The sequence below is a fragment of the Tursiops truncatus genome, chromosome 7, assembly GCF_011762595.2.
Source record: "Tursiops truncatus isolate mTurTru1 chromosome 7, mTurTru1.mat.Y, whole genome shotgun sequence".
In the NCBI taxonomy this organism is placed as follows: domain Eukaryota; kingdom Metazoa; phylum Chordata; class Mammalia; order Artiodactyla; family Delphinidae; genus Tursiops; species Tursiops truncatus.
In genome coordinates this window covers 6964330-6990417 of record NC_047040.1, presented here as the reverse complement: position 1 = coordinate 6990417, position 26088 = coordinate 6964330, and the positions used below count along the sequence as shown (strand labels likewise).

Genomic DNA, 26088 nt, shown 5'->3' with positions numbered 1-26088 from the left:
CCTCTGGTTAATATTCTCTGGGGTCTGAGATTCTCTATTAGTCCAGCCATTTGGACTCGGAGTTCCCACCATAGGAGCTCAGGCCCGACCTCCGGCCTGGGAACTAAGATCCTGCAAGCTGATTGGCACAGCAAAACAAAAAAAAAAACCAAAACAAACAAACAAAAGGAGAAGTACAATATCAAAGAATAAAATTAGAAAGATAAAAAATATATTAGGAAAAATAAAAATATAATTGAAACAACTGGTCACTGGGGGTTCCTCCTGTCCCCTTAGGTGTCCGTGGTCCCCCACCAGTGCCTGGTAGGTGCCCTAGCTGTGCGGAGACATGAAGTACACATCCTCCTAGTCTGCCATCTTGACTCCCCAAGTGGCTTTTTTGAATGCAGAGTTTCCAACCCTTGTTCTCCCATCCCATCTTGTCCAGATGTTTGCAACACTCAAGCAAGAAAAAAAGAGAAAACACGTACAAACAATTAGAAATTAGAACTGAAATATAATGAGTTACAAAGGAGTTTAAAGAACAGTTATAGAACATGCTAAGCAGATCAGCAGAGTGAGACAGACACTAATGAGGCTCTCGAATTTCGGAGTTTGATTTCTCTCTCTCTCTCTGTGTCTGTCTCTGTCTGTCTCTCTCTCTTTCTCTCTCTCTCTCTCTCTCTCTCTTTCTCTCCCCATGGGGCTCACCGTGGTAAAGGATGCTCTGGGCATGCATGTCAGTGGTTATTTGGCTAGGAAGAGCCACACGGAAGTAGTAGTTTTATCTGAGAGAATGCATAAAATGCCATGAAGTAGTTTCTTCCTATTTCCATTTGCTTATCCTTTTACATTTGAGCAAAGCTTCCCAAACCATGATTTGAAAGTGCCCTTCCCGGGGGAAGCATCTTCCTGCTGAGAACAGTGTAGGCACCTGTAGTCACCCAGCAGCTGTTGGGAGTCACATGGGAAATTTGCTGTAGGTACCACTGCATTTGAGAGTGGAGTAATCTCATACGGACCAGGGACACGGGAGACTGGGACGGCCCAGGACCATCCCAACCTGGGTGTCCAGCGGGAACATTTCTAACACGCTCGCCCTGAAATGTGACCCAATCACTAGAAGGAGTAGCAGCTGAGGACTGTTGTCAGCACCCTAAATTTTTACTCAATCACCATAAAGAGGTGGGAAAGGCCTGGATGGAAGCCATTGCCCCATGAGCACACTGTCTGCACTATGTGCCAGTGCAGCGGTTGTCAAAGATGATTTAGTTGTGGGATCTTCACTTTAAACATTTTACATGGAAGATTTTGTGGGTGCCTGTGTGTGCATGTGTGTGTGCTTATGTGTATATGTGATGTTATGTATCTGTATATGTGTATGCACATGTATGTATATGTATACGTTTATGCGTGTAGGACCAGGGCGAAGTGCAGCTGCTGGTGAGTGCAGGAGGCCAAGGGGTGCCCCCCTCCACCTCCCTGCAGAGTCCCCAACACCCCATGGCATGCTTTCCCAGGGGTTGTGTGTGGCAGGGGTGGTGGTGGTGGTGACACTCTATGCTTTCCCTTAAAGATCTACTGATTTGGCCCCAGGGATGACGTGGGGGCCCCACGCATTGGAGATGCTGAGATATTACTATCTAAGGGGAAAGTATCCTCTTTTCCCATTGTGCTAGCTTTTGAATTCTCATCTGTTTGAGTAGTATGGAGCTGTTTCTTTGTTTCAGTGTTGCTAGAACATCTCTGAAAAAGCCATGAAGGCTTGTCTGCCACACTTGATTAACTAAAGGGTCTTCCTGTTCTGTACGCTGTCTCTGTGCCTTTCCTGGTGACTCTGTGTTCTTTCTTTCTTTCTGTTTACAAGCTGATGTTTGGGGCCTGTTCAGTCTCTTCCACAAAGAAGAACCTAGGGGTAAGATGGAAATAAAGACACAGACCTACTAGAGAATGGACTTGAGGATATGGGGAGGGGGAAGGGTAAGCTGTGACAAAGTGAGGGAGAGGCATGGACATATATACACTACCAAACGTAAGGTAGATAGCTAGTGGGAAGCAGCCGCATAGCACAGGGAGATCAGCTCGGTGCTTTGTGACCACCTAGAGGGGTGGGATAGGGAGGGTGGGAGGGAGGGAGACGCAAGAGGGAAGAGATATGGGAACATATGTATATGTATAACTGATTCACTTTGTTATAAAGCAGAAACTAACACACCATTGTAAAGTAATTATACTCCAATAGAGATGTTTAAAAAAAAAATTAGCTGCCCTCACCCAAATAGGGCACCGTTCTCCCCTGGCCTTATTTGCATATCTACAGGAGGAAGTGTCACGAGAACAAGCAGTGAAAGATAAGAGCAGAGCAGACTTCCAGCTGTCCTCCGTGTGTAGGCGCCTGGCAGGCTCTGCAAAGAGGGTTGAGGCTGCAGGGGATGGGGATGGGGGAGTTAGGCTGGGGTCTGTGATGGTTCCCTGCTTCCCGGAACATCTGCAGGAGGTGAGGTGGTACTAGACTACGGATTCATCGTGGCCATCTCTGAGATAAGCCAATTGTGGTGTCAGTTCAGGCTCTAAAGACAGGAAGGGGAGTGGAAAGACGGGAATTAAAGGGATCAGAGGAAGAGAGGAAATTTTCCTATGAGAAACGAAGAGACATGTGGAAGTGAAATTACCCAAAACATTCTCCAAAACTTTCTTTTAACATTCATTGTTTCAAAAGGCTTTAAAAATTGTAAAATTAACTACTTAAAATTGTAAAACTTCTACACAGCTAAAAAGAAAATAAATCAGTAAACACTGTTAAAAATAAATAACTCCAAAATATATTGTAGTATATTTCAAAGTCTTATGAATAAGTAAGCAAAAGATGATTTTAAAAATGTGAGACAAAGACATGAAAAGGAATTCATGGGAAAAGAAATACAAATAGTGAAACATATGAGAACACGTCAACCTTTCTCATAAAGAAAGGCAAATTAAAGCAAGCCATCATTTTTCTTTCACCTCTCAGATTTGCAAAAGATTAAAATGTCTGATAACAGCCAGTTGGCAGGGTGTGGGGAAATAGACTCTTTCATATCCGGTTAGCAGGAGACACAATGTGAGAACTTCATTGGAAGGCAATTGTTCATCTCTATCAAAATACAAGGTGCCTGCGTCCTTCAGCCCAGCTCTTCTTCTTCTAGTGATTTATCCACAATCTCTAAGAAATGTCAGCACATGTAGTGTTCAGTGTGTTGCAGGCATTCTTCTAAATGCTTAATCTACACAACAGGTAGATGTTGTTTTATCATTCTCCCCTTTTTACTGGTGGGGAAACTAAAACTCTGGATTCATCAGTGTACACAAGAGGTAGGAACAGAGATGTTCACTACAGCATTATTTATAATAGTAAAAAGCCCCAAATAACTACCTGTCCATCATTGTAGTGTAAAATGAACAATGGCATGGCCACACGGTAGAACATGACTTAGGCAGATTGCTAATGTTTTTTTGGTGAAAAACAGCAAATTTCAGAACAACGTATATAGTATGATGTTATTTGCATTTAAAAGATATGCATATATAAGTTTGTGTGTATGTTTAAACATTTTGGAATGATTTACAAGAAGGAGTAGGAACTCTAAGGAACTCATAGGAGCCGGGGAAGGAGACATTTATTTTTCATTTTATATCTTTCCATGTGGTCTTAAATTTTTTAAATTAGTGTATAATTTTAAAATCTAGTTAAACAATACCATAAATGTTTAGGACTGGGCACATAGGAGGGGTTAAATGAATGAAACTTTTGTACTGAATCATCTCCTTGATCGCAGAAACAACATGAGCGTCTGTGAGCTGGAGTGTGGCCCCTGCCTGGGGGTCCAGCAGGGGTGGGCAAGTTTTCAAGGTCTGTGAGAATCCCAAGTGGGGGAAATGGGGGCAGGGAGGTTATGGTGGGTGAGAGAACAGACCAGCCATTTCAACTGAGAGTGTAAGACCCAAGTAGCGTTCTCCCAAACTCCTTATGCCTGTGGGCTCGGCAGCCGAGCCAGTGGACCTCCGTGGCCATCTGCTGTCACCAGGCTTCTGTAGGCTGGGTCCCCCACCTGGACCACCCACCAATGGGCCCCTTTCCCAAGGTGGTCAGACTTGACAACTCCCACTTCCTCTCAAAGCTTTTAGGAGAATAAAAAGTAGCTCTTCTTCCTTCTCACATTGGAGACCTCTGGACCAGAGGAAGGTTGAGCTTCTGGAAAGAAAAGAGAATCCGAAATTCCTTGCACTTCTGCGTTAGAAGCAACCCTAAGGCTCACCCACCTGCTGCTGGGAAAATCTGGGTCTCTGAAGGGATGGTGGCTGGCCTTTGGGAGGATGAACCCATGGGGCAAAGTCTCCAGGAGAGGCAGCCACAGGGGGTAGTGGAGCTCCGTCCAAAGCTGACTGAGCTTTGCCCTGCCAGTGCTGCCCCTCTGTGGCAGTGCCCACCACCCATTCGGCATGTTCCCGCCATGCTCAGCCCCACTGGAGTCTCATTTCTTCTTGAAACACCCCTTCTGGCTCCATTCATTTGGCCAACATGACAGCCCAGAGGTTTAGGAAGCCCTTTCAGATGGCGGACTCCTCTAAATCAGACCACACAGCTAGCTGTCAGGCGCCAACGTAAATCACGTCCCAGAGATCCCACCCGCCTTTTCCTGAGGCTCCTTGAGTGCTGGGGGGGTGGGGAGTGGACAAGCAACCCTGACTTTGCCCAGGATTGCTTGATGTCCAGAAAAAGGAATGCATAGGTTCTAATTCAGCATTTGGTCTATTTCAGGTACCGGAATTGCGTTTACACTTACAGGATTCTGCCCAATGAAGATGATAAATTCACTGTTCAGGTAAGTCTTTTAGAAACTTTGAAATCTGACCCTGACTGGAACGTATATTGGCAGAGAAGGAGTGAAAAAGAGGAAGAAGGGAAGAAAGCAGGTGCCCCAAGCCGCCTAGACACGGGAGCTTGTCTTTCTCCTAGAAGAACCTGGGTGGCGTTGCTTAGCGGGTAGACTGTGACCCTGCAAAGGGACCTGCCCCGGGACATGATGGAGCAGACACAGCAGATGTTATCTGTGTTCATGGGTGTGAAGGGGAAATAACAGAAGGAGGATACTCAGAGACCAAGGACAAGTGACTGTGGCTTGTTGGTTGTTTTCTTCAGTGCATTCAAATGCATGACAGTCAGTGGGCCAGGAAGGAGAGAAGGGAGGGTACTTGTGGGAGAACAGATCGTAGTTTCTGAGGGGTTAGAAGACTGCCCTAAGGATTAGCATGAGATAATATCTTTCAATTTGTAGAGATCTGTTCTGTCAGAGGCTGATGCTCATGGCATCTGATTTCACTGTGTAAAGTCCAAACGTGTAAAACTTGCATTAAAGGTTAAAGAGCGAATTCCCTGGCAGCCCAGTGGTTAGGACTCGGTGCTTTCACTGCCGTGGCCCCGGGGCTCGATCCCTAGTCAGGGAACTAAGATCCCGCAAGCAGTGTAACGTGGCCAAAAAAGAAAGAAAAAAAAAAAGTTTAAAGAAAGCCATACTAGGTGCGCCAAGTCCGGGAAGACCACCTTCCATACAGTTTGCGTGACAGACACCACGGGTGTTGTGTGACCACAATGCATGACAACCGAGTGATGTGGAGGCCAGGGGAGCTATATGTAATCTGGCTGCACCAAGAGAGCAGGGGGTGGGCAGGAAAAAGGGGGTGATGCTCTCGGTGTCCACGGTGGGAGCAGAGGAGTCACACTCAGCTCTTGAGCCCTTCGTGAGAGGCACCCACAGGCAGAGTGCCCCACCCACGTGCCAAGCAGAGCAGCCAGGATAGAGAAGGGTTGGGACACCATGTCGTGGAGAAGCAGCGACAGAGTCTGTGGGGTTTAGTTGAAAAGAAAGTAGAGGTGGAAGGGGCGAGGTGGCATGTAATCACTGATTCCGGAGGTGAAGGGAACCATGCATTTTGTGCAGAAGTCGGATGCAGCGGTACAGACGGAGCTGGAATCAAGGGCAGGACAATAGGCAGGTCCCTGGGGCACAAATCACTGGAAATGTGTCAAGAGGGAGTTGTGTTGAGTAGAAAGCTTCTGGGAGACTATTTATGGGGATCAAAGAAATCATTTCAGTGAGCCACTTGGGACAGAGACAGAGACCTCGGGGCCACGCGTGAGCCAACCCAGGTGATCACGACGCTGCCTTCTCGGAGGCTGGGGCTGTGCTGCAGGGCTTCCCTGGGGATGCAAGTTTGGGCTCAAGCAGAATTGCTTCATGTCCTAGAGGTCAGGCTGAGCGCTGCTTCTGGCTTCTTCGTCCTTCCTGTACATACATGCATCTGCACTGGTATCTAAAGAGCATTCATTGGAATGTTTTTGGATCGTCTAGGATGCCCCCATGTCTCAGCCTCGGCACCAGGGACAAACGTTGGTACCTTAATGTTGGACGGTTCTTTCAAGACTTGGCAACCACTCATCAGTGGGATGGCTGCCTCTCCTATGGGCTCCTCACCCATCAGGGATGAGGCCACCTGAAGGGAGGCCTGCCCGGGGCAGGCAGTGGGGCTCACTGGCCTCGAATTTTTTCCAAGTCTAGGACTGCATGGACTTTCCCACAGAGGTTGGCGTCCTTGATAGGTGGTTTGCTGAAAGGAGTCTAAACTCTCTTAAGTTAAAAGTTAGTTGGTGCTTTTGATCTTTTTTCCCCTTGTGGTTTTCTTCTATTCCTTCAAAGGGAAGAAGAATTTAAGTATGACTAGGCCTTAAGCTGGAAAAGACATGACTTTGTGGCTTCTATAGAGTTTGTACGCACGGCTTGTATACGTCTAGACTGCGTCTAGGTCTGTTCCCTCTGGCCTTTACCTCTTGCTGCCGTGGCGTCGCATGTTCCTGGGAACGGCTGCCAGTCCTGCAGCAGCTGGGGCCTCATCAGGCTTTGGGGGTTGAAAAGAACAGAGACTTGCTTTGGCTAACTTATGCAAGGGGGGCGGGCGGCCCTGGTGGAGATGCTCGGCGCAAGGAGGGAGAAGGCTGGGGCCTGGGACCAGAAGGGTTGGGGCCCTGCAGCCCAGGTGCTACCTGCCACGACTCAGCCCTTCTCAGTGGGTCTGCCCTTCCCCACCAACAGGCTCACTCCTGAGTTGCCAGTCCCAAGAGGGAGTACGGTTGGCTCGGCCCCATCAACAGCTTCCTCTGCAGGGGCCCTTGCAGGTCTGTGTATGGAGCAGGGGCCCGCTTATGGCTCGTAGAAGGGGGTAGAGTTGTGGGGACAGAGCATGGTTACCTGAGGCCCAGCCAGGGTGGTGGGCAGGCAGGTGTCACAGAAGAGCTGGCACCCTGCTAGACGGGTCTGCCCCCGACCCCAGCACTGGGCCCGGGACCTCCTTGGTGGCCAACACCAGGTAACCAGGGGACAGGGAGCTGGGGGACCTAGGCAATTTTCACTCTTAAGGATACACCTTCCTATAAAAATACAGCACCTCACGAGATGATCAGAGTAGCTATGCACCCACGAGCAGGTTAACGCACGCGCACTGTTAGGCCGCGTCTCCGGGTTGTCGAGCCCCAGTAGTTACCGTTCGGGGTTTATTTTAAATCCAGTTCCTCTTTTCATGTTGAGGCAAAACCTCATACTCTTTTCTGAGCTTAGCCACAGTTTCTAAATAACTCATTCCTTACACCTGAATCTGTTTGGTGCTACCAGAATAGGAGGCTCCCCGCATAAGAATCTGGCCTGAAACGTTGCCAAGTGAAGCAGCAGAAGCTTTCATCTTATTCTAATTACCTTATAGCTCTTCTCACTGGGGCCTCTGGCTTTCTGACAAAACCAAAGAGCCACTCGGTCTTCATTCCTTGCAGAGCGACCTCATGAAGTCGACCGCGGGTTGTGGCCCGTGACAGTCCATGAGGCTCAGGAAGGGGAGCGATCCTGACGCCTGGTTACTTCGTTCTCACTCCACCTTTCTCTGACTTACAAAAAATCAGAGATGGGAGGGAAGTGTGTAAGCTGTAACTTCATTCAACCCCCGTGCTTTAAGCATGGACGTGGCTGAGCCCTGCAGAAGCAAGGCCTCGGGCCCCGTCTCCAGACCTGCCCGGCTAAGCCGTCTTTCTTGGACCCCAGAAAGTGTGTCCAAACCCAGCTAGGTGTTGAATCCCTTAGAGAAGGACAGACTCTGCCCCAGGAGGACAGGGAGACAGGGAGAGGTAGCCTCTCAAAGGGAGAGCCCTCTTTTCCTGCCACCGTTGTAAATATTGATAACGTTTGATCACACGTAACATTTGGCCTTTGGGCTAAATCAGTGAGGCACCTGGAACTCAAGCAGACCACCCTGTTCCCAGCTGGTTCAAGTCAAGAGTGTGCCAGCCATGCGGCCTTGGGCGAGAGTGTGACTCTACTGGAAAGTGGGAATCACGCACATGCCTCCCAGGGTGCGTGTAAAATACCCAGCCCCGGGGAGTGGCCGGCGTTGGGGAGTTGCATGGCCGTTACCGTCTTTATTTGCTGTGAGAGGGAACAGACCTCCAAAGGGACGATGGCATCTGTGAACCAGCATAAGTCAGTTCTACCTTGTGCTCCACTGAGGGAGGAGGGAAGAATGGCGGGAAATGGGATGGAAAGAGAAGGAGAAAGACAATGAAGAGAGAGGAAAGAAGGAAGGACCGAATGAAAGAGGGAAAAGGAGAGAAGGAAAGAGAAAGCTAAGAGGGAGGAAGAAAAAGTGAAGGAAGAACGAGGGAGGGGTAGAGGTGAGTGGGGTGGGCAGTTCTGACAGAAGAAAAGATGGAAACAGGCGTGGGGCACAGAGGCAGCAGAGAAGGGGAGGGGAAGGGACACAGGCGGTGTTCTAGAAGGTTCTAGTCAGTGACTAGGGGTGGCAGGAAGGGGGCAGTTTTCGTGGCAATCAGGCTCCCTCAGCTCTGCTTCTTGGGCTGTGGATTTCCACAGTTTTCTCAGCAGCCCGTGGATTTGTTAAGTAGCTGTTCAACAGCCACCCTTGACCCTGAGAATCTTCCAGACTGGAGGCTGAGCTGCCGGTGCTGGGGGTGGGCAGGGCTCTGAGCGCCACCCTGTGAGGCCAGAGGAAGGCGGGTGCGCCCAGCCCCTCAGCCTTGAGTTTCCCGCACCGAGAGTGTGGGTTTCTCATAAGGCCCAGGCTCCCTCCCCGCCGTGGACAGGGAAGTGGCACTCCCTGGAATGAACTCTGAGGCTCCCACTGCCTTTTGCAATGACCCTCCTCCCTGGGACATCAAGGCCCAAGTTCAAGGCGGGACGTGCAGTCCTGATGGGCCAGCTTGAGCAGAACTGAGGGGAGGGCCGAGGGCTGTCACGTAAACGGCCCGACGCCACAGTCCAAGTGGATGGGGCCCTTCGGCTCCATTCCTACGACCCTTCAACTCTTGCTGTTTTTCTCACATCCTTCCTACCAAGAAGAATAAAGCAGAAAATAAAAACTGCCCCTGGCCCCCCATCACAGCGATACATTCACTACAAACTCCCTGTCTTTTCTCAGCGTTGAGATTCTACGCAGGATATTGACTGTTGAAATCAAGAGCGGAACACGCACAGGTTTTAAGGCAAGTTTAGGTGAAGAGGGAATTGGAAACCATGAGCCTCATAGACTCTCGGTCTCCTTTCCCCATTTAGAAGAAAACCCCGGCGCTTTGAGCTGTTCGGGTGAGAGACTCATGGCTCAATTCCTGCTCCCCGATGGTGGCTGTCACGTTGCTCTGGGCAGTGTGGCTTTTGGAGAGAGAAAACAAAACAACTTTCTAAAAGCCGTTCCGTCACAAGTGTCCAGGAGGGTTGACGGTTGAGCCATTGTTATTAAGCTCAGGAAGAGGGTGGCAGCTGTTACTGTTCTGAGTGGTCACCAAGTGAAGTAAAGATTCCGTCTGAGCTGCCGGGCGAAGGATGTGGCTCGAGAACACACTTCCTGACATTGCACAAGAGGGAGCAGAAGAGGCACAGGCGACAGAAGCCATACGCGGCCGGGGCCACGTCGCAGGACTCCGCGGCCATGCTTGAGGGCAGGGGGCCCGGCAGGCCCCACAGAGGCCAAGCAGTCCCTTTAGGCCATCGCTGCCACATTCTAGAAGCGTGCATTTTAATGTAATTTCATCTCAGTTCATTTTAGTTTAACCTGCTGTAGAACAAGGACAGGTCTGTTTTCCAAGCTTCTGAACATCTCAGAACATTTTCCAGTTGCCTTCAGATTGAAAAGGAAATTTGATGGAGATGAAATTCTTGGGGACCGAATTTCCCCTCAAAATTCTATAGAGGTGGTGTTCTACTGCTGTCAGAAATTTATGAGTTACAAATAGCCCCAGATACAAAATCCAAGGTCAAGCTGGTACCAGTCCCACTATAGGGAACCAGGCTTTTTCCTTGTTTTGAGTTGAAGCTGGTGGGGATTCTTCACCACCCTTATCATTTCCCTTTCATCAGTAGTTCTGGGAACGTGTTCAGCCTTTTCGCTTTGCAAACCTGGGTCTTTCTTTGGCTCAGAAGGCTCTTCTTCTGTTTGGTCTTTGAGTAAGTTTTGTGGGGTTTTTTGTTTTGTTTTGTTTTAATTAATTTATTTATTTGGCTGTGCCGGGTCTTAGCTGTGGCATGCGAGATATTTAGTTGTGGTACGCGGGACATAGTTCCCTGACCAGGGATTGAACCCGGGCCCCCTGCATTGGGAGCACAGAGTCTTAACCACTGGACCACCAGGGAAGTCCCTTGAGTAAGTCTTTATTCCAGCTCTTCTGGTTTCTCTTTGCCCTCTCTACCTCCAAATGACTGTCTTTACTCTTCCCCCCTCCCCGCTGGCCACGTTGTCCCTGCTTCTCATGCTCCAGGACTTCTAGTCCACCTTGCCACAGGACATGGGACCATTTCCTCTTTGTTGCCCGAAGCAGAGCCCACATGGGGACCAACACTAGCTGTGGTTGGTGGGTTTAGGTACAGGGATAATGTAATATAACGTAATTGATAGGAGTAGCATGCACTAGTAACCAATGAGATGTGAAGGGAAGTGTTCCACAGGGCTTCTGGTAAAGATTTCTTTTGTCTTAGAAGGAGACCCAAGGATGAAATGGTCCCTTTTCTACCTTTGGAAGCTGTCGTAGGATGTGATAGCTGGGGCTGCTGCTGCCACCTTGCAACCAGGAGGGGAAGTAGCTGGAAAGGGAGGCCAGTATGCAGAGGACAGAGCAGGAAGATGAAATGAACCTGGGTCCTCAATGATGCCATTGAATTCACCAAGCAGAATTAACCAGCCTGGTCATTGCCTGGCCTCTAGACTTCCTGTTTGTGAGATAATTAATTCCTCTTTGTTCAAGTAGTTGCATTGGGGTTCTCTGTTACCTGCAGCAAAAAGTACCTTAATATGCAAACGTTTGGCCTATCCTCGGGGAATTTCAAAAGAGGAAAAGAAAGTTTTTAACTGAACATCAAGTTTCACTGCACCAGAAGCTCATAATCCATGATCTGACACTCATATCCCCGACCCTCCCCTCTCTTCCGCCGTGGCCTGCGCCGTGTTGCCAGGCCCGCTCCAATCCCGCTCAGACACTTGCAGTGACTTGTCTCCATGCCCCACATCCTAGGGGTCGATACCCCTTTCTCCAGCTCTAACCAGAAAAAGCATAAAAACCAATCAATATTTTAGCAACAACTTGCTTCTTGCAGAATGGTTTAGCGTCTTCTCTCAACTTCGCTCTCAAGATCAGGTTCTGGGTCTAACCTTAGTACATTAAGAGGCTACTTAAAGCTACCCAACAGAAGAGAGTCTTTCCTCTAACAAAATAATCCCAGAAATAAAGACGCAGACGTAGAGAATGGACTTGAGGACACAGGGAGGGGGAAGGGTAAGCTGGGACGAAGTGAGAGAGAGGCATGGACTTACATATACTACCAAATGTAAAATAGATAGCTAGTGGGAAGCAGCCGCATAGCACAGGGAGATCAGCTCAGTGCTTTGTGACCACCTAGAGGGGTGGGATAGGGAGGGTGGGAGGGAGACGCAAGAGGGAGGGGATGTGGGGATATATGTATATGTATAGCTGATTCACTTTGTTATACAGCAGAAACTAACACACCATTGTAAAGCAATTTTACTCCAATAAAGATGTTTAAAAAAAGAAAAGAGAAGAAAAGAAAAGAATCCCTAATTACTCCATAAAAATATCTACCTGCTTCCTGCCGCCCACCTACGGCTCCCGAACCCCTTACCTTCCTTTACCTTCTTCATGGCACTTGTAAGTACCTGACTTTATATACTTATTAATTGATTTTTGTACTGCCGGTCTTAGAACTGTTCCTGGCATATAGTGGGCACTCAGTAGATATTTACTGAATGAATTAATTCTGCTGACACCCTTAAGAATGTAGAACTGGGCTCCCCTGGTGGCGCAGTGGTTGAGAGTCCGCCTGCCGATGCAGGGGACACGGGTTCGTGCCTCGGTCCGGGAAGATCCCACATGCCGCGGAGCGGCTGGGCCCGTGAGCCATGGCCTCTGAGCCTGCGTGTCCGGAGCCTGTGCTCCGCAACGGGAGAGGCCACAACAGTGAGAGGCCCGCGTACTGCAAAAAAAAAAAAAAAATGTAGAACGACTGTATGTTTCACTTAAAATTAGGACCTGATTTGCCCTTGCTGCTGTTATCATTCTTAACTGGGTCCGCACTATCCACCATAGCTACTGACTTGGCACTCGTTTTTCATTCCTTGTCAATTGCCTCTGCATCCTGGGCAGGTTCTCTGTTCCACAGTCTTCGTTTTGCTGTCACTCCCTCCCATGTGGATTTTAATGTCACCACGGAGTTTTCCGTGTTGGAGCCAGCCTGCATTACTGGCTGAGCTCCCTCTTTAACTGGTGCTGTTGTCTGTTCACCTCTCCCATTTTCTTCTTGTGGATTTTCACTTCTGGGTCAGAAAGGCCTTGCCTTTTCACATCCATGTGATGATGTCAGATGCTTCCCAGGATGTTTTACTAGTTCCTGCAGCAGAGGATTGAGAGAAGCCTTCCTCTGGGTCTTATTCTCTCCAGCCCCCATTTCCTCATCTGAACTATGGGGATAATGGCATTACTCACGTAGGGAGATTTCCAGGACCAGAGATGGTTTGTGTGAAGCACGCAGTGCCAGACACGTGCGTAACCCAACGAGTGATGGTTTTATGATAACTAGGAAGTGGGGAGAGAGGCACGGAGGCCGGTCAGCTGAGCAACACCCAGGCGAACTATGCAGGCAGAAGCCCAGGCCTGCGGACTGAGGACGCCAGGCTCAGGGGAGGGAGAAAGTGCTGACACTTGGGGACACAAAAGATTCAGGAGTCCTGAGACTGGTACATGATAGTGCAGGAGGACTTGGAAAGAAGAATAAGTGGCCAGGAATCCCGACTGGCCCCAGATCACGGCCCAGGAGTGGGGAGGGGATGGAGGTGCCAAGTTCAGGCCCCTCTGTCCTCTTTGTATGAGGACCCACTTGAGTCCTAGGTCTGCTCTTTGGGCCAGTTGAAGAACTGGGGAAGACAGATGCAGGCGCTCAGGGCAGGGGCTGGTCCCTGCGTCCCTCTGGGCAGCAGTGAGAGAGAACTTGAGGATACCAGAGGGGCCAGGGAAGGTCCTATAACCGACCCTCCCCGGGACTTACCTTATCTCTTTTCACCATTGTCCCCATTTATTGAGCCCTTCTTAGGAGCCAGGCACTTAATATACATTCTTTAATCCTGGGAGGGAGGTGTTCTTAACAGTACTCCCATTTTAAACACAAGGAAACTAAGGCTCAGGTGGGAAAACACTGTTTGCTCGGTTCATACAACTGGTCAGTGACAGAATAGGGATATCACCTGACCCGCCACGCTGTGGCTTAAGGGCAAGGCCACCCTCCCCTCCTTGGCTGGGCTGTTAGTCATGGAGGAGTCCAATGGGGCCTCCTGGCTGGAGGGTGAGCACCAGATTAAATCTGACGCTGCCGCCATGTTCGGCTACTGGCCTTTGCTTTCCCAACCCCTGAAGGCTGGCCCCAGCCTTGGAACCAGCTGTGAGTTGTGTAGCATTTGAGCCATTAACCTTCTTGAATGAGGCTCAAGGTGACCCTCCTGTTAAGTTCAGTCCAGGCGGTGTTACAGCCGTACCTCCCGTCCATGTTCCAGAATGACTTAGCTGAGATGCCCCACATCCATTGATTCATCCTCACTCATTCAGCACATGTTAGTTGGGCACAGTCCCTGTCCTCACGGGACATTCAGTTTAGAGACCGATGGCAAGCATTCAGCAAGATGATCCCCTGCACCCCAGGTCTAGAGCTTGAAGTAGAGGTGTTTTAGGAATCTTCTACAGCAAAAAGAGTTCCTCTTCAATAGGAGGAAATGAATGTCCCAGCCCACGCTCCAGAAAATCATCACCCTCTGTTCTGTGCTCCCAAGCACTTCCCCTCTTCCTGCTACCAAGCCCTTGCCCTGTGGGGTGGTGCTCAGCCCTGGCTGTCGACCCCTGTGAACTGTGGGTGCCTCGGGAACAAGGTGAGGGTCTCATTTGCCTCTGTGTCTGCCCTAGAGCCCAGCCCAGGGCAGCCTTCATGACCACTCATTAACTGAAAGGCCCAACTGGACTTGGCTTGAAAGTGCTGCTCCAATTTACCTCTCAGTACTCAAGAGATTCGATTGGGTCCACCTAAATAATTCAAGATAATCCTCCTATCTCAAGGTCAGTCATTAGCAACCTTAATTCCCTGTGCATCTTAATTCCCCCACACCCCATAACAAAATGCCTTCACGGGTTCCAGGGATGGGGAAGTGGGTGTCCTTGAGGGGCTACTGTTCTGGCCACCATGGCGACTGTCTTTGTGATTTATTGGCCTACTCATTTGTCATCTGTCTCCACCATGAGGATGGAAGACCCAGGGGAGCTAAGGCTTCATCTGTCTTGCTCACCCCTGTGTCTGCAGCTCCTAGGAGAGCAGCTGGTACAGAGTAGGTGCTCGATTAGTATTTGCTAAACTTTTGAATGAGGTGTAAATTTATAGTATGAGCAGGGAGGAATGGCTTTCATTTCTTCACCTGTAACAGGAGGGGAGTGGACTAGAGACCTCCAAATGCCTGCATGCTCTAGAATTCTATGATTCCTTCTATAGCAGTGACGTCAACGGAGAGGAGAGGGGAGTGATGGGGGGCAGCCGTTTCATAATCTGCTCTGTGGCAGGGGCGCAGTGGGTGCAGCAGGACGGGTCTGGGATGAGGTAAAGGCAGCAGGGGAGCTTGGGTGGGGGGGCGCTGCAGGTTCATCAGGAGATGCTCCAGGCTTCACCTGCCCCGAGGCTGCTCTTCTGCAAACTGACTCCCAGGCTAAGGACACAGAGCTTGTCTGCCAGCTGTCATTTCTGTCTTCTCTCAGAGCACCTTGAGAGTTTCACAAAAAGAAAAGAAAAGCAAGCTGGAAAGAAAAGCATCTCAGGGATATGTAATTAAGGCTAAAAATATCCCTCCTAAGCTCCCAGCAATGAGAATGCTCCTGTTCCCAGGACCACTGGGGCCATGAAGCCTTTTGAAAGGTAATGATTAGTCCAGGTTTTTAGTATCGATGAGCTTGTACAAGTATAAATACTTGCTCTATCCAAGCAGTGCCAAGAGATGTGTGGTTCACTTCTTTCAGGGGAGGAGTTTAAACCAGGCAGCCTCTTTAAACCTAAAAAGGTCCCCTTTCAAGCTAAGCAGGACCTTTGCTGGGGGTGAGAGAAAAGGGGAAATGGAAACAGTGAACAAGAAGAGCTTCCTTCATTGCATGTGTCAGAGGGAAATGGCTATTTTAAAGGCAAATTTTGCATACTGGAGGTGGAGGAGAACTTAGAAACTCTCCTTCCTTCCCCACCCCCCACCCCCTCCTCAATCTTGAGGTGGACTGAGTGAAATCACGGAGCCCCAGGCCTGTGACAGTCTCTGGCCCCCAGGTGGCCAGGGCCACCTCCCCCAGCACTCCCCATCCCCACACCACGCTCAGCTGTCTGCACCCTTCAGCCCCATGCTTTGCACCTAAAAGGGTTTATTCCTGCTGGCATGGGTGAACAAATTTGGACTCCATGATGAAAATGGTTACACAGGAAGAAGCAGAAAGATAAATCAAGTAGCGTGTCCTGAGAGAAATGGAGAAATAAGCACATTTCCAATCTGAGTGCAGCACGAGGTCCTGTGGTTTACACGGCCCGGCTTGGACCACAAAATTACTCTCTGAGTTAAGTCTTCTTTTTTCTGTATTAAGAAGGAAGGATTCCTGCAGATCAGTATTTGTTGTCTCTGCTTTTTCTTTTAGGAAAGTAGCAAGTAAGGGTGAGGAAGTTCAAATTGAAAATATAAAACAGAAATAAAATCCCCTGACCTTGAAACATGCCTTGCTTCTTGGGAAACTGTCACTGTATTATGTGTTTCTCTAAAATTTAACTTTCGAAACTGTAATATATTTGGTATCTTAAAAATAGTCTTAAGGACCTTATCTTAAGCACTTTGAGTACTCACTCAGGCTATCTTTAAATGTCAACAGTCCTGCAGTATTGGGGGGAGAAAAGATTTGCAAAAATTTGGCAATAACAGTATCATGCCTGGTCAGCTAAAGTGAACAGTGCACAATTTTAAGTGTGCTGTGATTCCCTTTAAAAGTGAAGGTAGTCAGAAGGTACAAACTTCCAGTTATAAGACAAAATAAGTCCTGAGGATGTAATGTACAGCCTGGCAACTATGGTTAATAACACTGTACTGTATATTTGAAAGTCGCTAAGAGAGTAGATCTTAAAAGTTCTCATGATAAGAAAAAAACTGTAATATGTGCAGTGATAGATGTTAACCAGACGTATCGTGGTAATCATTTTGCAATATGTACATCAAATCGTGTACACCTGAAGCTAATATAATGTTGTCTGTCAATTATATCTCTTTTCTTTTTAATGTAAAGAAAAGTTATTGGGAATCTTGCCTAAGAACAGATAGTGATAATAATAATAATAATAATAGCATCGTTGCTTGGAGTCCTTATGCATCCAGAATTCCTTCCTACTGCCAGTCTAGTGGCGGCTTCAGGCCATACATCCTTTGGCTGATAAGTGTGTTCTCACTACTGCCTCCTGGTGCCCCTCTCCTGCCTCCGACCCTCTTAGCCCTGTGCCGTTCCCAGGGGTCTGAGAAAGAGACATTGTTCCCCCACCTGGTAGAGCCCAGGAGATTCTCCAGAGCTGGGCCATGCAGCCGCCACTGGCCGCATGTGGCAGTCGTGCACATGAAATGTGGTTAGTAAAATACACCCCAGATTTCAAAGGCCTTTTTTCAACAAAAGAAAAAAATGTAATATATCTCATAACTTGTTATTTATTGCCCATTGAAATCCTAATATTTGGGATGTATTGGGTTAAATAAAGCCTAATCATCAAATTAGTTTCACCTGATTATTTTGAAAATTCTTTTTAATGTGGCTACTAGAAAATTTGAAATCACATGGAAGGCTCACATTTTATTTCTATTGGATAACATTGCTCTAGAGCCTTGCTACTCGAAGTGTGGTCCGCGGACCAACATCTGCATCATCCTGGAGCGTGTTAGAAACGCAGAGAATCAGGCCCAGACCTACTGGTTCAGGATCAGCATTTAAACAAGATCCTCAAGTGATTCGTGTAGATAGATGTTAGATTCTGAATACCATGCAGAGGTGGGGGAAATGGCAGTAAGAGTCACGTCGGATGGGCAGGAATGCACCTCGGGGCTAACGCCCTGGAGGGCAAATTGTCAATATCCAAGAACATCTGTGGCACCTGGTCCCCATGAGGAATGACACCCTCCCCCCAGGAATGTGTTCAACAGGTCACATGAGCAAAGATACATGTACAAGGACATTCACTGCAGCCTCACATCAAAATGGGGACCAAGAAGAATCAGCAAGCCAGGTAAATGTGATGAATTGGGAATGGTTACATGTAGTATAGTCTGACCAGTTGTTTAAAAAGTTAGGGTAGAGCTGTGTGTAATAGGTTGGAAATATCTCCAAAATTTAAAAGAAGAAGGTGCCGGATGATATTAACGTATGAGAGTTTTGGGTTTTATTTGCTGAGGGATAGAATATATACACAGTATTACACATATATCAGAGTTGACAGGAAAGATATCTGAGAAGATATCTTAACAGTGTGGCAAGACTAGGAGTTACCATTGTGGGTTACCAACGGCAGGAGGGCTTCTACTTTTCAATGTATACCTTTAGTGCTGTTTTAATTCTTTTTAACCATGGCCAAGCTATAACTTTTATAATAATACTTTATAAAAATTTTCACTTCTTGTCTTTATTTAAAATTTTTCTATTACAAGAAACAGGATTATCTCAGAAAATTTGGGGGTAATGTTGCTGTCACATGGGGTCCCAAACAGGAGTACCAGCAGACAAAATTGGGGGGAAAAAGTTTGAGATCAGACTGATACAAAGGGCTTGAGCACTGGACTGGGAGTTTGGAGTCTGTTCTGTAGATGGCAGGGTGCCCTAGGAGGGTGGTGGTTGTTTGTTTTTGTTGTTTTTTGTACAAATTGAGGTGAAATTCACATAACTCAAAATTAACCATTTTAACGTGAACAATTCTGTGGCACTCAGTACATTCACAATGTTTTGCAAAGGAAAATTTTTTTTAATTACCTTTTATTCCCTACACCCCTCTGGGAAAAGCATATGTGTTGAATTTAAACCACCCAGGGCAAAAACTGGGTGGTGGGGTAATTTTTTGGTTTTTTGAAAAATTTGTTGTTATTATTATGTAAAGCTCTACTAGTGGTGGCCATGCTGTGTGAACGGGGACAAAGCCCCCAAGGCAGGGCCCCCAAAGCCCCCTGCTTGTTCTCAGGCGGAAACTCTTCCGGGTCACCAGGTCAGGGGCAGGTGGAGAGACCCCAGCGTCAAGACCCTTGTCCGGGGATGGCAGGTCTGCTTACAACAGATGCTACTGTTTTCTTTCTTATTCTTTTTCTTTTTTTTTTTTTTCTTTTTGCTTTCTTTTTCAACCCAAGGGAAACATGAATATATTTTTTAAAAGCATTCAAACAAAACAGAAGCACAGAGAGTAGAAAGTGAAAGTCTGCCCTCACCATCCCCACCCGCCTCTCTTCTCTGCAAGGGGAACCACTGCCAGATGTGGCATTTGCCATTTTGGGTGCATTTACATAGAAACGTGAGCCTGTACAAATATACAGGGTTTTGTTTTTTTTTTAATAAATGGGATCATGTTTTCATATTGTTCTGCAATTCGCTTTCTTCCCTTAGCAATGTATCTTTGAGATCTAGCCAAGTTAATAATATATTTGAGTTAGTGTTTTTCAACTGCCATGCAATATAGTTCATCCTCCTACTCTTAGACAATGTCCTTTTTTTTTTGGCTATTACTACAAAAAACAATACTGCAATAAGCAGTAGGTTGGTCTGTGCTGTGCACATGTACAAGCTCTCTTCAGGATGAGATATTACTAGGTTGAGGGAATGCATGTTTTTATTGTATTGATAGATACAGCCAAAGCACCTTGCAAAAGCCTCTTCCAATGAGCCATCTTTGCCATCTGATGCCACTTTGCACCCAGCATGTCCCCACGTCTTCTCAATACTGGACGTTACCAGTGTCTGTTATTTTCATCAAACGGTGGATACAATATGCAATCTCAATATTTTATTTTGCATTTTCTTCTTTAGAAATGAGGATAAGAATATTTTCACATAGGCATTGGCTATTTGTATTTCTTTTCCTGTGAACTGGCTATATATATTCTTTGTCAGTTTTTTCCCTTTTAAAAATCTTTCTGATTATAAAAAGCTCTTCATATGCTTTGTATATTAATTTTGTGTTAGTTCTAATGTAAATATTTTCTCCCAGCCTGTCATTTTTTTTAAACTTCGTTTATGGTTAGTTTGTCATGTGGAAGTTTACAGCTTTTTGTAGTCACATGTTTTCATTTACGGATTCTGGGTTTTGTGAATCACTTATCTCAATATTACTTATCCAGGGAAAATATTATTTTCTCCTAACACTTTTATAATAAGCTTTTATGTTTAGCTCTTTATTTTTGCATTTGGTACAAAATAGAGAATATAACCCCATCCTCTGAATGGATAGCCACACCATATATTAAACAATACATCCTTTTTCCATTGATTCACAAGGCCATCTTATCACATGCTAAATTCATGTAGTCCTAATGTAGGGAATCTTCCTTCTGTTCCTCTGACTGGAGGAATCTATTCTTGCTGCTGTTCCGTAATGTTTTTGTTGTTGTGGCTTTATTGTGTGTATCCAGTGGACTGAGTTCTATTTATTGTTCCTCTCTTTATTCTTTGATGGTTTCCATGCATTTTCTTTTCCAGGTGAGTTTTACAATCAGCTTGTTAAGTGCCCTAAAAAAATCCGGTTGGAATTTTTATATAATTACATTGAATTCATAGATTAATTATCCTCATACAATCCTTATACAATCGTGTCCTTATACAGTCGTGTCCTATCAGAGAACATGGCATATCCCTCCATTTATTCAGGTTTTCTTTTTTCTCTCTCATGTGCTGTCTTTTATATTTTCTCCATATAGTTCTTATATCTTCATTGTTACTGGGTGTGATGTAGTTTTAGTTACCTTGGCAAACAGAACCTGTTTTTTCCGTGACATTTTCTGACTGGGTTTTGTTGGTGTCTATAGGGTGATCTTACCTATCTTTCTGAATTATGAGTTTTAATCATTTTTTGAACGTATTCTTTTGGCTTCTCTAGGTACGTGATCTTGTTGTCCGCAGATAATGATAAACTTGTCCCTTCTTTTCAATACAAGTAATCTGAGGGGAAGAAAGTTGCTTTGGCTTGTTTCATGCTGGCTGGGGCCCACAGTGATGCAGATTAGTGGCAATAGCAGTCACTGTTGCCTTGCTCCCGATTTCTGAGGATGTTTCTGCTCTGGAAGGAGGATGCATAACAAAGACAAGGAAATAAAAATTTTAATTAAAGGGGGAAAAAGGAGAAAAATGGCAGTGACAAGAGGAAGGCACCAACCAAACGATGCCCAAACTGGAATGGCAGAGTGGATGGGCCGCTGATAAGTATAGCCAGGTTGTCAGTGCCCAGCAGGGCCTTCTCTCTGACCCAGCCCCTTGCTCCAGATCACTGAGCTCTGCTTTGACCTGGTTCTGTCTGTCACCCAGCATATTTGAAATGCCTCCTAGCTTGGTGATAGCCACACTTTGGTAAGTCCACCTCCTGGATCCTAATCAGAATCACTGACGTAAATGAGAGGGAGACCCCAATAGCAGCTGAAACCTGTGTCCAGGATGACAATGGCATCGTCTCACCCTAGCCAATATTCCTCCATGTGGTTCTCAACAAAAGATCACGGATGAAGATCACAAAGTGCTTTATTGAAATCTATATAGATTATACCGGAGATCACAAACTGGTAGCCCCTGCGTTGGATTTAGTGTTCTGCTTGCCTGACATACGTTTTTTAAAAATTATGAGCCAGTTAAAAGCATTTTAAAAACTTCCGAGATTTTGGGAATTCCCTGGCAGTCTGGTGGTTAGGACTCGATACTTTCACTGCCGGGGCCCAGGTTCAATCCCTGGTCGGGGAACTAAGATCCTGTAAGCTGTGCGGCATGGCCAAAAAACAAAAATAAATAAAATAAATAATAAAATAAAATTTTAAGATTAAAAAATAAATTTAGAAAAATTCAGAGATTTTATATAATATTCTGAATTTTCAGCCTCCCTTGAAAATTCTGAAGCTCTGACACCCTAAGACCCACATTACCCAGTGTGATGCAACTGGAGCTGAGTGGAAGCTTCCGCCTTTCCTAGAGGCATTTCTCTTTGATGTGCCACAGTCCCCACCTCTCCCTACTGCCTCACTCCCAGCCGGTTTCTCTCATTTACATCACCTGACCAGCCTCTGTAGGCAATTGAGCCATGATCTCTATCAGATGCAACAAATGATCTAATTCATTAGGCTAGCAAACATGCATTGACCTTCTACTATGTAAATAAAATAAGACAAACAGGTTCTCCCAACTTGGTCTCTTCCCAGTGAACCCCTGCTGGTTCCAAGGACTGACACTTGCTTTTTTTTTTTTTTTTTAAGAAGATTGGAAATGATATCAAGTATCTTTTTTTAAAATTTTTATTTAATTTATTTTTTATACAGCGGGTTCTTATTAGTCATCCATTTTATACACATCAGGGTATACATGTCAGTCCCAATCTCCCAATTCATCACACCACCACCCTCCCCCCGCTGTATAAAAACTTTCCCCCGTTGGTGTCCATATGTTTGTTCTCTAAATCTGTGTCTCAATTTCTGCCCTGCAAACTGGTTCATCTGTACTATTTTTCTAGGTTCCACATATATGCGTTAATATAAGATATTTGTTTTTCTCTTTCTGACTTACTTCACTCTGTATGACAGTCTCTAGATTCATCCACGTCTCTACAAATGATCCAATTTCATTCCTTTTTATGGCTGAGTAATATTCCATTGTATATATGTACCACCTCTTCTTTATCCATTCGTCTGTCGATGGGCATTTAGGTTGCTTCCATGACCTGGCTATTGTAAATACTGCTGCAATGAACATTAGCGTGCATGCGTCTTTTTGAATTATGGTTTTCTCTGGGTATATGCCCAGTAGTGGGATTGCTGGGTCGTATGGTAGTTCTATTTTTAGTATTTTAAGGAACCTCCATACTGTTCTCCATAGTGGCTGTATCAGTTTTCGTGGGAATGTAAACTGATATCGCCCCTTGCTTTGACACGTCTTACAAACCATGCTTTTAGTAAGCTGATCTAGCATATCGCCGAGGGTGGACACAAATCTCACTAAACTGTAAACTACAGAAGAAACTACCTTACCCACTGTGCAAATCACAGCTTCTGGCCCCCTCCTCTTTGACTTTCCGCACGATTGGGCTCTCTCCTGAAGTTCTCTTCTTCCCCTGGGATGAGGCTTGGATTCTGTAGAAGCAGGTATAGTTGTATTCCCCTTTTCTGTCCTGGGCTTCGGTCCCATGATGTAAGGGTGCCTTTGTCACTTCCTCAGAGCAACAGGAGCCTGCAAACGGTGACTCTCAGTTCCTCTGCGGGGCGCAGTGTTTACCCCGAGCTGCCCGTCCACTCCTGTCTACCTAAACTGAGCCCCTCTCCCCCAGAGGTCGAGGGTGAGCCCAGCTGGGCAACTGGTGGACCCACATTTGTCACTGCACCTTGCCAACCAGAGCACTTTGCTAGTCTTCCGGTTCAGCATCTCGTAGCTTCAGACAATCCCACCTACCCAGCAAGGCAGGCTGAAAGCTTCCTGTTTTGATCTGTGCGTTTGCCATCTTCATTAAAAAGTGTTTTTCCTCACTGAACAGTAATCCCCTCTGCATTCCCCCAGTGAAACGTTAACCATTTTGTGTCAACGGTATTCCTTCCTGATCCAATGTTGCTTCCAGAGATCGGGGCCGTGAAGAGGGTAAGGCAAGTGTACACACGAAACCAGGCCCTCTAAGAAATAAAAGGATGATTTTGCCAAAGCGATACATGTCGCTGGGCCCCCTGCAGTGGCAAACATTTGACCACCGGTTCTCCAGGGAAGAAAGCAAAGCCCTGAGTTGCAGCGTTTGCCAATTTCTGTGGCGTAAATCCTCTCACTGTGGCTCCCACCATAGTGGCCACAATCAACAATCAGCTCTTGGGGATCTGGAAAAATTGGATTTTGAACCAGAACAAGTAGGCACAAGTGGGCATGAGCCAGCCTCAGCACATCACTGGTCTGTGTGTTATGGATTCATACCTACTACTGCCCGGGTGAGGTCTGTTGCCTCTGAGACCATAGATGTCTTTATTAGAGACTCCTGTTACTTGTTAGGGGTCAGACAGATTAATAATCACTTCCGCTTTACTTAGAGCCCTTTTAATCCCCAAACCCTTATTTATAAGTTATTTTAATTCAGTTTTACCCATTTCTTTTTATCACATTTGGAGAAGATATTTTTTTTCTACCTGACGCTTCTTAATTTTCCAGTCCTCTGAGCTTCGGTTTACTTGTCTAAAAATTAGGAGTTGATACTGTATTAGTATTCAACACATAGCAGGTACTCCCTGATGATAGTGAGGCCATGCCCTGGACTTATTGTATCAACTCATTTTAACACTGAGCAGATCTGAGACTCTTCATCCATGAACAAAAAAACTGGCTCAACCTTAGAGAGCTGAATGCCATTGTCCAGGCCATACAATTACTTAATGGTGGAGCTAAGGTTTGAATTTGTGGTTGACAGGGTGTTTTTTAAAAATTAGTTGCAAGCATTAAAAATATGAGATTTCTTCTAAGAATCTCTATTTTTACCTTCCCTTGAAGGTTTTGAAATTCTGCCAACTCTCGGCCATGGGAGTTACCCCATGGGAGTATAACTGGAGCTAAGCGGAAGCTGGTTCCTTTGAAGGGACATTTCTCCAATGTGTCATTGTCCCCACCTTGCCCTAGTGTCTCGCACCCTGCCTGCTTCACTCACACATTAGGCTTCAGATTTTGTGCATTTTCTAATGGGTCACACTGCTTTCTAACTGAATATTACGTCCCCTTGCCCACTTTTTCCTCCCCACTTGACCAAGGAAGAAACTGAGACCCAGAAGCTTTTGCTAATTAGTTCAGGTCAAATCAGAAAGGCCGCAACAAAGTACCTGACTTCTGCAATCAGGTTATGTGATCAAAGCCGCAGTGCCTTCTCACTATAAAGCAATGTCTTCACCAACTGTTTTAATCCCTTCTAGCCCCACACCGCGCTTGCATAACCCTCCCGTTAATAGGCAGACATCGAGTGGGTGTCTTTTTACTTGAATAGGTTCTTACAAAATATGTATTGCTGTTTTGCATGCATGCATTTTTAATGAGTGATACCATAGCCCCCATTCAATTTTCTAAAAGTGATACCATAGCCCTCATTCAATTTTCTTAAAGTGATACCATAGCCCTCATTCGATTTTCTACTTTCTCTGCCAAAGGACCCTTCCTTGTTACTGTGTACAATCCAGTCGGCTTCTGACTGCTGTACACATCGACCACATTTTACCTGTCCCCTCTCCCCATGATGGGCACCCAGATCCCCCCACCAGATCTCTGCCACCACAAACAAACCTGTGATGACCGTCCACATAGGTGAGCCCTGGGGCACATGCCCAGGGGTGAAATTGCTGGGTCATAGCATATTCACATACTTCATTTGTCTAAATGGTATCTGATTGCTCTCCAGAATGGCTGCACTGGTCTACACTCCTGGGATTCTTTATACAGCACAAGATGTTGAGGGAGGGAAGGAGGGAGAGAGACTTTTAAACGTATAATATCCATTAGTAAATAAGGTCCTTTGGATGGAGTTCAGAATAGGCTTGCCTCGTACCAAAGGTGCCAGAACACACAGGCAGAGAAACTGGAGCACAGCAGCCTTTCAGAGTCCAGGAGCTCAGAACTTAGAGTGAGGGACCCGAGACCTGGGTTCGGGTCGCGGTGCTGCCACTTACAGGGCAGGTCATTCGGCCTTTCTGAGCCTCAGTTTCTTCATCTGTAAAATGGGAAAACCAATAGAAACTTAAGTAAGGTTGTTTGGTTTCTCAAAAAAATGTTCATCCTTCCGTTCATTCATTCTCAAGGCTGAGGTGAATACGTGATGCATTTTGTCACCTAAGTGCAGAGTTTCCGAACGTGCCCAGTCTCATTGGACACCCTGTTTTCCCTCTTGTCAGCCTAGGGGCTCACAGGACCAGAGGCCCAGTCACAGAGTAGGATTTTGAACTGGTCTGTGCAGACTGAGGTAGGGTGTGTGCCGAAAGCCTGCTGAGCCCAGCGGGGAGGATGGGGGGGTAGGGGTGGGAGTGGTCTTCATGGGCACCCATATTGGGGGGAGGAAGAGGAAGCAAAGGACTTCAAGTCTGATCAAGTCCTTTGTAAAGTGGGGTCCAGATTCTTCGCTGTTGGTGAGGAGCTTTGCTGTGGGTTGAGGACTTGAGGGTAAGTCCTTGGATTAGCTCTTGACGGAGGGCTTAAGATAGACAAGTAAAAAGCACTGATTTGGGGGGTTGACCGTCAAAGGTCAAGTTCTT

The 26088-nt window shown here is 46.5% G+C and overlaps 1 protein-coding gene across 2 annotated transcripts in view; it reads left to right on the top strand.

The window, feature by feature from the left end:
• The window catches only part of INPP5D (inositol polyphosphate-5-phosphatase D), a 132276-nt gene that overhangs the window by 16787 nt on the left and 89401 nt on the right, over nucleotides 1-26088 (top strand). For both annotated transcript variants that reach the window (XM_073807099.1, XM_033859532.2), the window contains exon 2: nucleotides 4778-4841. In XM_073807099.1, the coding sequence (XP_073663200.1) occupies nucleotides 4778-4841 (64 nt within the window). The remainder of the gene's footprint in view (nucleotides 1-4777; nucleotides 4842-26088) is intronic.